The sequence below is a fragment of the Archocentrus centrarchus genome, unplaced genomic scaffold (assembly GCF_007364275.1).
Source record: "Archocentrus centrarchus isolate MPI-CPG fArcCen1 unplaced genomic scaffold, fArcCen1 scaffold_66_ctg1, whole genome shotgun sequence".
In the NCBI taxonomy this organism is placed as follows: Eukaryota; Metazoa; Chordata; class Actinopteri; order Cichliformes; family Cichlidae; genus Archocentrus; species Archocentrus centrarchus.
In genome coordinates, this window is record NW_022060283.1 from 788,134 (window position 1) to 802,855 (window position 14,722).

A 14,722-nucleotide genomic window follows, 5' to 3' on the forward strand; every position below is an offset into this window, starting at 1 on the left:
CAATTTACTACCTACAAAGTACAACAGATAGCATGTAATAAAATATGTAAACAAATTTCTTCTTTTTTTTTTTGACACAGTTGACTGTGACAGCAGATAGAATTCACACTTTCAACATTAGATTTATTTCTGTATACACATTTGTTAACAGTGTTGTAGTACTGCATTTGTCTTCTTCCTGACACCTCCATAGAAAAAGAGAATGATATGCAATGAACCAATATACAATTTTGCAAAAAGAGAAAACCACCACTTGCTGTGCATCAATATTAGACCTTTAGCAGATTTTTTCCGCAGTTGACGTTTTTCAGGGGTTCAAAAAAGAGGGGAAGTCCCAATCTGATGATGAAGTATTGGTTTTTGCATTAAAGAGAACATGGTCCAAGTTGAACACTGTATACTGGACTTCTACTATACCGTACTTTACTGCAGAATCAGGATGGCATGCATTTTACAATCAGTCATTTCTTACCAAGAGAACCGGCAAATTCTTCCAACAAAGCGAGTCACTGTGTCAGTCAGACAATGAGAATAATTGTGGTGAATTCGATGCCAGGGCAAACAGATGCTATGAGAGCTGCCCTTTCCATTTTCTCACTTGGTTTCATTTTATACACAGAAATAGTTGTCTTTTCTTGCTGTTCTTTTTGTTTGTTTTTCTTTTGCTTAAAGCAAAAATAGGTAAGACACCGCACTTATTTATAAACCATAAAAATTTGTAATATTTTGATATAAGAGTCCTTTACTTTTACAATGATTGTGTGCCTGACCCCCTCTTGTTAAGCACTACATGTTGTTTACATGCTGAAAATGTATAAGATTATGAGCCGTTTGTAATTAACAATTTCACAAAAAATTGTTTAATGCCTAGGATCACATAGCTCTAAAAGTCACTTAGGAGAATGATGCTGTGAAGTATTTCTATACTGATAATGTCTGACCAGATAGAAGAGTAAGATCTCTAAAGTTGCTATTTAACCTTGTCATTAAGCTTTTGCTTAATAGTAAGTGTGCTTTATGTTACAGTACATATCATCAGTTCAACTACTCAGCACAGTATAAGAATTTTCAAGTTCCATATTATACCATCATTTGTCATAGCTCCTTACAAGGAAACTGATAAGTAAATGTTCTCTTAGTGCTCTCTTTCTTCGCTCTCTCATGTACATGAAAGTCTCACAGTCACACATAATACTCCTTATCCTTATTTTTCTGTCTCTTGTTACTGCCTTTCAAGCTCTGCTGTTTGTCCTTCATGACAGCGCCATTGCTCTGCACAGCTGAGTTGGTTATGTAGTTCCTGCTCTCGTCCACCTGGTAGGAGCCTTCATCCCTGTTCCTGTACTTATACATGGCATACAGGAGGATGAGGATGCACAGGGCAGCGGCCGCCACTATTCCGATGACCATCCCGGTGGTGCTGCTAGATTCACGGACCACTTCCGAGGGCCCTGGAACTCGCCTGACGCCTGGCTCTGTGGGAAGTGCTGTGGGTATATTATGGAACATTGGGGAGGTTATTAATGGGCCCCTCAGCTTGGTGCTGTCTACCTCAAAGGATGTGGGCAATGGAAGCAACACTAGGTCGGGCTGGGGTTTTAGCTCGCGGTTATTCATTTTGCCAGCCGGCTGTTTGGCCGGAGCATTGTGGAGGGCTGCGGTGGAGGCAGAGGTGGTGGTGGTGCGGCTCTGGTCTGCGGTTAGTGCTATGGTGGTAGTGGTAGTCCTACTGCGTCTGGAGATGGAAGGTTTGTTAGGTATAAAAGTCTTGGGTGCATTTGCTTTGTAGTCACCTTGAAAGCCTGACGTGGACAAGGTCTTATCTGTTACCAAGGAGAAGGTTGAGTAAAAATCTTCATCGTCAGTAGGGTGGCAGGTTAGACTTGAACGCTTTCCCAGAGCCATACCCCGATATCACCAAGCCATCATCATCACAATCATCGCTGCCTCGGTCCGACAAGCAAGGTACCCCCGCCTCAGTGGCCTTGGACAGGGACTCTTTGGTGGTCTCAATAATGGTAAGGAGTGGGTGGTGGGTTGAGGGAGTGGGAATGAAGGGTGCACGAGGAGCTACAGAGGGGTGCGCTAATGGATCCTCAAGTATTCTGATGACTAACTCATCTCCTGGGGTTGGAGACACACATGTAGACATGTTAGAGGACAACTTACAGGTTTCATTAAATATACAAAATGCGACACACCGGGACTTAAAAAACACCTAATTTCAAATCAATGACAATGACTTGGCATATCAGTTACTACTAAGTCAGAGCGTACACAGTTCAAAGAAAATTATGCATATTTCTGAATTCTGCTATGAATTCCAAAGAACTTAAAATGTATGACTTATAAAGCTGCAGCAAAGTTATCTTAAATTTTAATGGACCAGCAACCTTTCACTCGCTAAGCAAATGTGTAAACCACTACACTACAGAGCCACATAAAATTAGTAGCATAAGATACTGTAGTTTTTGCTCTTCTTTTTTCAAGAATGTAAGGTAAACTAATATATCAAGCCAAAATCATTTTATTAGACATGCAGTAACAATAATTTTGATAAAATCCACAATGCAAACATATTTCCCCCCAAAAAGCTGGGACAGCATGTAAAAATGAAATAAAAACATAATGCAATGATTTGCAAATAATTAATAATCTATTAAAATATCCACTTTGAATTTGATGCCCACAACACATTTGGAGGCACAACAAAAGGTTCAAAAAGTTGTGGAGCAACAACAAAAGGAAACAAAAATACCTGAAACAACTTGCACCCGAATAGGTTAATAAGTAACATATGACTACAAATAGAATCCCCAGGGAGTTTTAATTGCAACTATGCAAAGGGAAAATAGATAACCAAGGTACTGGTCCAACTCTCATTTGAGACAGATGGAGGCAACATGGAACACTGTGCTGTGGCCTGACCAATTAGAAAATTTGTTTTGGAAAGAGAGGTCATCTAGCTTGCTTTCAAGCACGGCTAGCTGAGTATGTTAACAATGACAGTATATACAAAGCGTATACAGGTTCTGGAGCAACATGTTGTGCCAACCAGACAATATCTCTTTTGGGAAAGGTCTTGCTCATTTTCAGCAAGACAATGACAGACCACACCCTGCATGTTTTCCAAAAATACGGTCTAGTAATAAAATAATCTGGGTGCTGAACTGGATTTCCTGCAAGTTCAGCTTTGTTTGCAAAAACCAAAAACATGGTGCAATATAATTGTGTTGATTAAATTTAAATTAGCAGCTGAATTCAGATATTAAGCAAGAATAGAACAGTGAGACAACAGTTTTTGAAAGGTGTGACTTGTATGATATTCAAAATGAACAAAACAAAAACAAAGTCTCTTCTTTTGGTATGTTGTCTCTGGACTGCTGTCATTTAAATACAGGATCTAAATGATTTGCAAATCATTGCATCTGCTTAGATTCACATTTTACAGTGTTACAGCTTTTTTTTAAAGAAACAAAGTCGTATTAGCAACAATATATTTAAAAAATTCAAACTATAGATTATCATCATAATTGACATGAAAGTGGCTTTCAGTGTCACTGCTCAGTGGCTCTCCGAGTATTTTAAACTTCTAAGCAACACATAAATTTGTAGTTACAGTTTTACAAAAATGTCTTACAGCAGAGCTGAATTTGGAAGACAGAGTTGCAAAAAAAGAAATATAAAGCTCCTTCATTAATGAATTAGATGCTAATCACTGTTTTCATTTATTAACACACTCAAGTTTAAATGTAATTTTCAATTGTCCTAAATTAGGATTCAAATAATTCTGTGTAGATACAACAAACCATACAGAAAAAGTACATATTACTTTATCAACTTTTATGTACTTCCAAAATGTTGGCATTTTTAATGTAAAATTTTAGATTTAACATTAAAAGGGCATGGTCCTGTTAGATGACTTTAAGAACCTTCTTACTTCATTTTTTTTGGACAAGATTTATTGTATTCTTTATTATCAAGTTCTTTATTGTGTTTATTTTTACTAAGTGACAAAGATTCTGTCCTAAGAATAGTCCTGCAGCACAGAAAATTACTTTTTAATTTAATTTGCAGGGCAATATGAAGGCTCACCCTGTGTAACCTGTCTTGCATCCAAAGTGTAAAATACCCGTCACCTAACAAATCAGTTTAATATGCACATGCCTACTTAACCACAGATCAGAGATTTTTTTTTTCATCTGCAAACACGCTGCCTTAACTCACATCTAATCTTTCGTATATATTTGTCATTAGTTATATTTGATAACAAATAATCTAACTAAAGATTTGTTAATTCCTTTTCCCTTTTCATAAACATACTAGACTATATTCCTTTTGACAGTCTTAATAAGAATGAGCGCAGAGCAAAAGGATTCTCATGTTTACATTGGCTGGAGGGATCGGTAAAGCTATTTACTAAAGTTAGTAAAGCTAGCCGTTAATAAAACTTGCTTATTTATAACAACACCTCTCATCATCTCATTAATATTTCTGTATCTGTTAGGAAACAGAAGTAGAGGCTAATCACCACATTAATACAAATCCAATTTAAAAAAAGTTGGAGCGCTGTGTAAAAAAAAACAGAGTGCAATGATTTGCAAATCTCATAGACCCATTTTTTATTCAACGGAACACTGAAAACATTTTAAGAAAAATATTTATTTCCCATTTTGAATTTGATGGCAGCAACACATCCCAAAAAAGTTGCGACTGGGCCATGTTTAGTGTTGTGCAGCATCCCCTCTTCTTTAAACTGTAGTCTGTAAATGTCTGGGAACTGAAGAGAGCAGATTCTCAGTCTCAGTCTGCTCAGCAGACTCTTAGGAGAGGAATGCTGATAGAGGATTCTAGCTGCTCAGCAGCCCTTGGTCTTCTTTGTTGTGTTTTTCATTTTCTGATGCACCAAATGTTTTCAGTTGGTGAAAGGTCTGAACTGCAGATAGGCCAGTTCAGGGACAAAGGCCCTTATCCTATGAATCCATGCATTTTTTTAATACCTGCAGTATGCGGTTTAACATTGTCTTGCTGAAATATGCAAGGGCTTCCATGAGTCATCTGGATGGGACTGTGTGCTGCTCTAAAACCTTTCAGCACTGATGGTGCCTTTCCATATAAGCAAACTGCTAATTCCATATGCACCAATGCACACCTGCATTAAAGAGATTAAAGAGATGCAGGCCCTTTAAATGAGTGCCGATAACAAGTTGGATGGTCTCTCCTCTTTAGCCCAGAGGATGTGGCATCCATCTTTTCCAAAATTTCAATTTGTCTCTCCATAGAACAGTTTTCCATGTTGCCTCAGGCCATTTTAAATGAGCTTTGGTGCAAAGAGGACAGGGGTGGTACTGGATCACAGTCACATATGGCTTCTCCATTGCACAACAGAACTTTAACCTGCATTTGTGGATGTAATAATGAGATCTTCAAAATTTTCCCAATTTTACATTGGTTCTGAAATTGCTTTACAATTTGTAGATGAAGCTTTTTGCATATCAGTGAACCCCTGCCCATGGTTACTTCTGGAAAAAATCTGCCTATTTAAGTTGCTCTTTTTATCCAATCATATTACTGACCTGTTGTCGCTAAACATAATTAGTTGCAAAATGTTCCTCAAGCTGTTTCTTTCTAATTCCACTTTTCCAGCCTTTTGTTTCCTCCACCCCAACTTCTTTTTTTTTTTTTTGGGAGGGGTGGGGGGTGTTGTTATTGCTTCAGATTCAAAATGAGGTAATATTTTTGACGAAATAGCAAAATGTCTCAGTTTGTCTAGGAGAGAGGACAGAGAGACAATGGTAAGGTGTGCACTAGGAGTGACAGATGGGTTCAAGGTGGGGGTGGGATCACACCGGGGACTGGCTCTGAGCCCCTTCCTGTTTGCAATGATGGACAGGTTGGTACATGAGGTCAGTCTCCATGGACTATTTATAGCAGCAACAATGAAAGAGAAGATTTCACTATGAAGATGGCAGTGAGACCTGCTATGATCTATGGTTTGGAGAAAGTGACACTAACAAAGAGACAGGAAGCAGAGGTGGCAAAGCTGAAGATGTTAAGAGTTTCACTGAGGCTAACCAGAATAGAGAATATTAGAAATGAGTACATCAGAGCGACAGCTTAGGCCGAGCAGTTTGGAGACAAAGTTAAAGGGACAAGGCTGAGATGGTTTGGACAGAGGAGGGATAGTGGATATATTGGACAAAAGGCACTGAATATGGGGCTGCCAGACAGGAGGAAAAGAGGAAGACCACAGAAAAGAGCCATGGATGTAGTGAACGAGGTCATGCAGAGGGTTGATGTGACAGAGGAGGATGCTAGGGAGAGGGTGAGATGGAAGCAGATGAGACGCTGTAGTGACCCCAAAGGGGAGCAGCCAAGAGAAGAACAAGAAGAGAAGAAGTAAAAGTAAAACTCAGTCTCAGTATAAACATGTTTATATATATATATATATATATATATATATATATATATATACATAATTTTCTATGTTCTATTGTGAATAAAATATGGGTTTATTAGCTTTGCAAATCATTGCATTCTGATTTTATTTACATTTCACACAGCATCCCAAATATTTTTGGGTTTTTACAAAAATAGACTTTCTAGTGACCGAGGTTGATATTTTTAATTTTGCAGGACAGATACAAACGAGTTTGATTCAATCTGTAATCTCAAACTAGCACCACTGGAGCAACCATCCAAAATGCCACTGTTCCACGGACATAAAAAGTCCACACAGTAAAGCACATGTACACAGTCTTTGATGCACATTCCAAACTAGATGTCAATTAAAAGCAAACGATTAAGTATCTCACAAATAATCACAAACACAACATTCACAAGCACAAAATTCAGAATTATTATTTCTATCAAACATAGCCATGACGTGATAAGAGATGCAGTTTGCAAGCTTCAAAATAAGCAGTTTTATAAGTTATATGATTGCTAAAATTACTAAATGTAACAGCTACCAAATTCACTGGCTGCATTTGGTAAAACATTATATTGCATACACATATTCATCAATAATCAGTTGTTTATTTGGATGAATAGTAGCAGAATATCTGCACTTTAAATGTTATTTTAAAGCAATTATTAATGCTTGTTCTGCATAAAAATATTCTACAGCTACTCAGCCATTAATGAAAAGGAGTATTCACACTCACGTGTTGCTTGAGAGTGATAAAGCTTTAGTTAGCACAAGCTACGCAACCTGCATGCTACAAAATTTGTTGCTATACAACAAGACAATTGGCCACAATCTTGTCAATTGATGCTGAACAAAAGGCTTCCCAAGCAGCTACTTTCTTGGGATATTTTCATAATATTAAAAATGATTTGACTGGCTAACGGCAGTGACAGGGCATTTGATTAAATGTGATTTTTGGACACTATTAACACACTATTAATACAAGAGAATGGCTGTTCTTTCATTTCACCTCCCTTATAATGTCCTTATTGAACACAATAATTTATCTCCAACAGCTGGCATTAAGCTAGTTATTGAAAGTGAATTTGGCATAATAGTTGAATAATAAGGTAATGCAGAATAAGGAATTAATAAATTCTTTAAAATGACTAAGAAATAAAGCTACTCGTGGGAATGATAAAAAGCAGATCATGCTGAATATATGCACCTTAATATAAAGTGTTACCCTGCCACCAGTGTGACATACCTAAAAAAAAAAACACATTTTGAAAAGCCTTCCATTTTGCAAACTGCATCTTTAAAAATCAGTGCAATAGGAAGAAACCAAAAATATTCGATACTGTCAACTTACATCAACAAATTGCCCGCATGATTTAGGCATGAGGAAAAGAATTTACAAAGGAAAAGTTGGGTAAGAATGTTGGATAGCCACTTGGTACTGTTAAAGGTCATTTTTATCCACTGTAGATTGTGTTCTATCTTAAAACGTGACGGAACAGGGAGGCAACAACACATACAACCACACCACATAACATAAAAAATAAACACCATAATTCTGTTTTTTATGTTTTGTTTTTTTCCTGGTAAATAAGTTGTTTTGTACAAAAAAAAATGTGTATATCTGCATTTTTTTTCATTGCAAGAGACTTCAATGACACCTAAAATCTATTCATGTTACAATTTTTGCTTAATTTGCCATTTGTTCTTTAGTGTAAAATGGATGGATGACTTTATATTTTAATATCTCTAAAGACAAGGGAAAAGGTGAAGAGGGGTTGGGACCTATGAACATACTACATAGGAAATGAGGATGATGAGGGTGACAGTGTAAGTCAGTTGCCATGTCCATGTAAAGGCAGTACGAAGCGGTCGGGCGGCATTAGAGCTTTTGGCTGTAAGGAAGGGATGGGGATATACAAACAATGAGCAATATACATGCCCATCTACAGAAAAGAACAGAAGAACTCTAACACTGACATGTCTTACAAACCCTAAACTGCAACTTCTTAGCCATGCAATTCATTTGTTTTTGTTTCTGTTTGTTTTTATTACAGTCAAAATATTATTCTGAATTTTTTTTATTTCTTTTTCTTTTTTAATGAAAATAGATTTAAAAAAATCTGAAAAAATTTAAGAAATGTGAGACGTGTCTCTGGAACTGCTTCACCTGCTGATTTGTGAGCTTGTGAATATTTTGAAAATGTTTGAGTTGCTTGTGATGTTTTGAATGTTACGTTATGCTTAATTTAGGAGAGCATGAAAATAAAACACACAAGCTAGTCACTGTGAAGGAGTTCCAAAGCCCAAAAGTTAAATTATATCAAAATAGTTCACAAAATAGTGATTTATATATGATCCGATTTACAAAAAAAACAAAAAGAAGAAAGAAAAAAAAAAAAGAAAACAGACCTAGGAAGCCAAAAAACATAATCAAAACCAAAATGCCAGTGATCAATTGGATAATTACAAAAATATGACCAGTTAAAAACTATCAAATGAAAAATGTTAAGATGAAAGAACAAAGCCATTTAAAATTTTTCACACACTACAACCAGATGCACACAATAGAAAACAGACACTGCTGAGAGAGGCACTCGACTGGAAGACGGGCTCCTTTCTCTTGTGTTTCTTGATGACAAATCTATCTGTAATGTTAGTTTTTAAACATGAACCGGCCGTGCAGTCTGGGTGTACATCAGAGAGAGACGGTACTGGCTGAGAATGGGTTGTTGTTATTATTCTTGTTTGGCTTTGTTTTAGTTGTACTGCAGGATGTTGATGCATGCTTAAAGTAAGTTGCATTTAGGGAAAGTAGAAAAGAAACAACACGGCAAACTGGGCGCAGATAGGACCGACCGATGTTAGAAGAACAGGAGACAGACACTGTGTCCCAATCCCATAACCAAATAACTAAGTTAACTTAAAGTAGCAGTTTACAATGGAAAGAAAAGGGGGGGGGAAAAAATGATGCAGTGTGTGCTGTGTAACAGACAGCAGCCAAACTGCAACTCTGTAAAGGTATTCATAGCAGTTCGCTGTTGTCCATTTAACTGGGACCAGGATGCAAACTCATATAATAAATTTGTCACTTTCACAGTCTAAACACCCCCAATTCAAACACCCCCCCCCCCATACTTATACATACAGTATAAGTATACAGTATGCAATTGGGACACAGTTCACGTTTAACTAATAGTAGTGGGAAAGAGGAACACAATTAAAACACAAAACATACATTAATGTTTTATTAGATGTGGAATGCATTTTATTTAGAATTCAAAAGACAAGCATAAAGCTGATATCCTTTGTTCTCTCTCTGTGCATGTTGTTGCCATGTGCAGTGGTGAAAGGTGTTCTCTAAAGGTAGAGTTATGAGTTGAGGGCAAAGTTGATGTGAAACTTGTTTGATCTAATAAGATAATCAAAATTAAGGATCTTAAAGTAGCAATCTGAAAGACTTCTGCCCTGGCTGATTTCAGTACACCTGTAGTTACAGGTCATTTCATTCTGAGGGCGGACAAACAGGTTCAGCAGACTCAAGATCACGTCTCTGCATTTTCAGATGATGTGGCAATGTTAGGACGACAATAGGGTGGTTTGCCACCAAATGCTAAGTAGTTGGGATAAGGGTTAGCACTCCAAATCCAAGACCATTGTTCTCAGGAGAAAATGGGTGAAGTGCCTCAAGTGGAGGACTTCAAATGTGTCTGGCTTTTGCTCATGAGTGAGGCACGAGTGTAATGGGAGATTTACAAATGGATTGGCAGAGCATCTGTGCACATTTCTACTCTCACCTGTGGCCACCAGCTGTGACTGAAAGAATATAACTATGGATACAAGCAGCAGAAACAAGTTTCTTCTGAAGGGTATCTAGGCTTTTAGAGAAGGGCAAGAAGCATGGTGAGAGGTGTGGTTATTCAAGAGAGGTGCAAAGCAGAGGCACGGCTCCTTCAGAGCCAGTTGAGGTAGTCCAGGCATCTGACTAGCATGCTTCCTGGATGCCTTCCAGCTCAGGTGTTTCTCTCATGTCCTAGTGAGAAGATAAGCTGTCTGACAGCTGGCTGGGGAGCATCTTGATATCTCCTCATAATTGGGAGTAGTTGCGAAGAGCGTGAGGTCTGGACATTGCTGATTGAACTGCTGCCCCTGTGACCCAGACCTGATAAGCAGGGTAAATGGGTAGATGGACAATAAAAAAAAAATACTGATAATTGGTCTTCCATTCTTATTTTCTGCTGCACTCAGTGCAAGTCTAAACTGTAGGGCCCAGTAAAGGTAGCTTGTTACCTAACTGAGAAGTTGGAGGTGTGCAGCCTGTCACCTGCAGCTCTTCATTTGATGGCTTACTGTTGTTGATGCTTGTTCCATTACCCTCTGCAAATTTTTAACCTCTTGACTTGCACCAGGATGCCAGGGACCTATAGGGATAGGTACCCACCCCTTTATATGGAATGTTCACATATATATCACTTTAAGTACTGTCAGAAACCATGAAAGAGTCTTGTAAGATCATCTAGCTTGTAAAACCGGTTTAGTGCTGTTAAGAGGTTAAAGTGGTCTACTGTTGAAAAATGATCAAAAGAACTATAATTGCATGTAGTGCAAAGCTCACCCATAAACATATTGTGGTTTTTGTGTTTTTTTCATAGCTCAGATCACATTTCCTTAGTTAAATGTTTTTAAGGTCAAGACAAAGCAGAAGGAAGTGTTCAATTTTCGTTACCAGTAACTTACTTGATTATTTCTAGTGAGGCACAGTTTGTAATACTGCAAATATATGAATGGGTGAGTGTTTCCAAACTTTTGACTGGTACTGTAAATACATCAATCATTTTCTCAATGGGATAAATTGTCACTTTAAATCTAAAAGATGTATCAAATTATAAGTGTTGCTGTTGAGCACAGGCCACAACATTTCAAAGACTGTAATTTTGTTTGAAATCCTTATTTGTTCAATAAAAAGTAACCCATCTGTTTTTCTTGGTATATGGTTTGTGTCGTTTCAGAATGCTCTGTATGGTCACACTAGAGGGAGAACACTTTAGACCACAGTGTAAGTTGTCCTGTAAATATGAGTCACGTGAAAAAGAAAGTACACCATCTTTCAGTTTTAAAGTTTATATATCAGGACATTAATATTGTAGGGTTTTTGCCTTACAATATAAAGCACCTTGAAGGAGCTGTTGTTGTGAATTATATAAATAAAAGTGAACTAAATTGACATAAATGAAAATTATATGGTTCGCAGCAGATTTTAAAATTATTCAAATGCAGCCTCAGATGAACAACAACACATGACATATTACACTGTGCCATTATTTATTTAACAAAAACTAAGCAAAGTGCACAAGCAGTGTGTGAAAAACTAAGTACATCAGATGATTCAGTGCCTGGTAGAAACACCTTTAGTAGCAATCACTTGAAGGAATCATTTTCTGTACAACTTTATCAGTCTCTCATTTTGTTGTGGAGGAGTGTTAGTCCACTCTTCTTTAAAATGTTGCTTCAGTTCCTTGAGGTTTGTGGGCATTTTCATATATATGTATAAATCTCTTGAAGTCTGCCACAGTGTTTCAGTGGGGTTGAGGTCTGGACTTTGACTGTTTCATTGCAACACCTTGATTCTTTTCTTTTAGCGGTACTTCATGTTTCACACATTGCTTCTGCATTTTTGCTTAGTTTTGCTAAATAATTAATAACATGGTGTAATATGTCATATGATGTTCTAAAACCTTAGAAGTGAAATACTTTCTTTTTCACAACTGTATGAACATGCTATTGTTGTTATTTAGCAATGGCTGCATTTTGTTGACTTAAACATACCTTGTATATTACACTATAACGTTACCACTAAGAAGGCTATAAATGATTATCATCTGATGATTAAAAAAAAAATAAGGATATCAGCTTTAAACCTGTAGTGTCATCTGACATATGATTCAATATTATATCTACATGTTCTTCCATGTAGGTCAAAATGTCATTAGATATGAATTCCATAAGATGGCAAATCTTTGATTAGTCTGAGCTCAACTCAAAATAAATATCAGTGGTAGCAGGGAAGAATATATATATATATATATAATAAAAAAAAACCTTTTCCTTAATATGTCATAGGTAAAATGAACCCTTTAAAAAAGGAAATTAATTAAAAACATTTTGTTTTAACTTTTACCTGTTACTTTCACTTTTATCATGGTTCATCTGTTAATGATTAATAATTTAGGATGCAATACGTTTTTTGGGGAAATCGCAGTAGCCAAAACACAACCAATACCATAAACATAAATGAAGAATAGATGAATAACAAACAAAATACCTCCATAAAGTTGAACTACTCAAGTAATAAAAGAAATCAATTAAATATAAAAAAAAATAAATAAAACAATAATAAAATTAAGCAGCTCTATAAATAGAATTCAGATTTTAATTTTTCTAAAAAAGATTCATATATTTTTGAGCTTTTCTAATTGTGAATAATATGTAATTGTTCGTGAACATTAATCATTGTCAAAAAGATTGCATGTAATTGTTCTTTTCTGCTTGCCTGCCATCAAAAATAACTTGGAGTCCAGTGTCTTGCTCAAGGTCACTTCTGAATGTTGAGGTGCAAGGAATGAACCTGCAGCTCTGTAATTAGTGGACAAACCACTCCATTAACGTTCCATAGTAGCAAGTGCACATGCGAGCAAGTACTTCCAGATCAAAATTTACCACCAGAATTAACTGGCTTGCACTGGATAAGAAAACACTGAGTCTGCACAGAAGTACAGTGGCATGGGCAACATGTTTACCAGAGTGGCAGTTTGTGCAAAATACTGCAACTAAAACACAAGTTGATATGTGGCCTGTTTAGACGCCACTTTCTAGTGTAATAAAGTGTAATAAAAGCATATAGGTTCCCAGACAAACTAGACATAAGCCTAAGAAGCAGCAGAAAATTGGTGAAAATTCTATAAAAAGGGGAAGATGGGAACCCAATCCTAAAAAGGTCATGAGTGATTTGTTGGACGTTAACTCTGGAAGGTCTATGTCATCACTGGTGATAACCCAAATACTAACTATAATCAGAGGGTAACTGGCAGGCAGAACCCAATCAAGGCAATGTACAATATCTTGCCTAGTCTTTCCAATCTTTTCAGTTGGGACAAACTGGATGCCCAAAACTGTCACTGTCCCTGTCCCAACAAGAATAACATTGATAACATCCTAAGCTACTGTTCAAAAGCTCTGGATAGGTTTGTTACACCTCTCAATAGAATAAAACCTCTGTCACACTGACGCAAAAATGGCTGCGGAGAGCTACGAACACACAGAGAAAATGCAGAAATTGTCCACAATGGTCCGCAGGCATCTGCCGTGTCCAAGTTTTTCGAAAATTAGGTGCTGCCTTATTTTTGGCTGCAGACACTGTGGACAGTTGCGGACAAGAGTGCATGTGATGAGCACTTGTTGAGTTCATGATCAGTCCACATTGTGCATGACGACTCCCTAATGCACGTGATGGCGCTGTAATGCACATGTTCAGTCCATTAACAGTCCGCCATCAGCCCACAGTTGTCCACAGTCAGGCTGAAGGTGGTGGAAAATGCAGGGTTCAGAAAAATTGTGAAAATACCTTGGGTGCGACCCTTTTCATAGCTTTTCCACTACCATCTGCAATGAATTTTGGTGTGGATGAGCAGCGGATGCCGTGTTCACTCCGCCACATCTGCTTTCAGTACATCCTACCAACACAGTGATCCACCACCATCTACAACGCATGTGTTAAGCACGTCAACTCTACGCAAATGTCCACCCTCTGCACATGGATGTGCAGAACCTGCACGTGTTCTGCATATGTCACATGCCATCAGGTTGCGTGGTGCATGCACAGTGCATGCAATGTGCACGCTATGATTGTTTGCATTTCCCATCCACCATAAATTTCTGCAGACTGCTTGCGTTCTGCAGCCCTCTGCAAGATTCTTTGCATCAGGGCAGGGGTCACACTTATGCAATCCATTGCATAACTTGTTAAAACAGGTGTGCAGCCACAGGCAAAGAAGTTGAAGTCCAAGTAACATCGCCAGAGTGGCAGTCGTCGGAAGACCTTGAGAATCACCTGACAATCCTACAGCATATTATTACAACTACCCTTCTGTGTTCATAGGCCAAAGAGGGCATTATCCTGATGACAACTGACAGAAACTTGAGAGGATCACATGAAAGAAGTGCAAGAGAGAAGGAGAACCAAATATAAAGAGTCGGCCGCTGACTTCCAGAAGGAAGATTGATGCACCCCTGTCGAAG

General features: G+C 37.6%; 1 protein-coding gene across 1 annotated transcript in view; it reads right to left on the bottom strand.

Annotated features, from left to right (window-relative positions):
- Positions 1 to 268: 268 nt before the first annotated feature.
- LOC115777709 (neurexin-3a-beta-like) overlaps positions 269 to 14,722 on the bottom strand; it is a 38,443-nt gene continuing 23,989 nt past the window's right edge. Inside the window, 2 exon segments of the mRNA XM_030725671.1 lie at positions 269 to 1,869; positions 1,871 to 2,124. Of these exon segments, the coding sequence (XP_030581531.1) occupies positions 1,183 to 1,869; positions 1,871 to 2,124 (941 nt within the window). The 3' untranslated portion in view covers positions 269 to 1,182.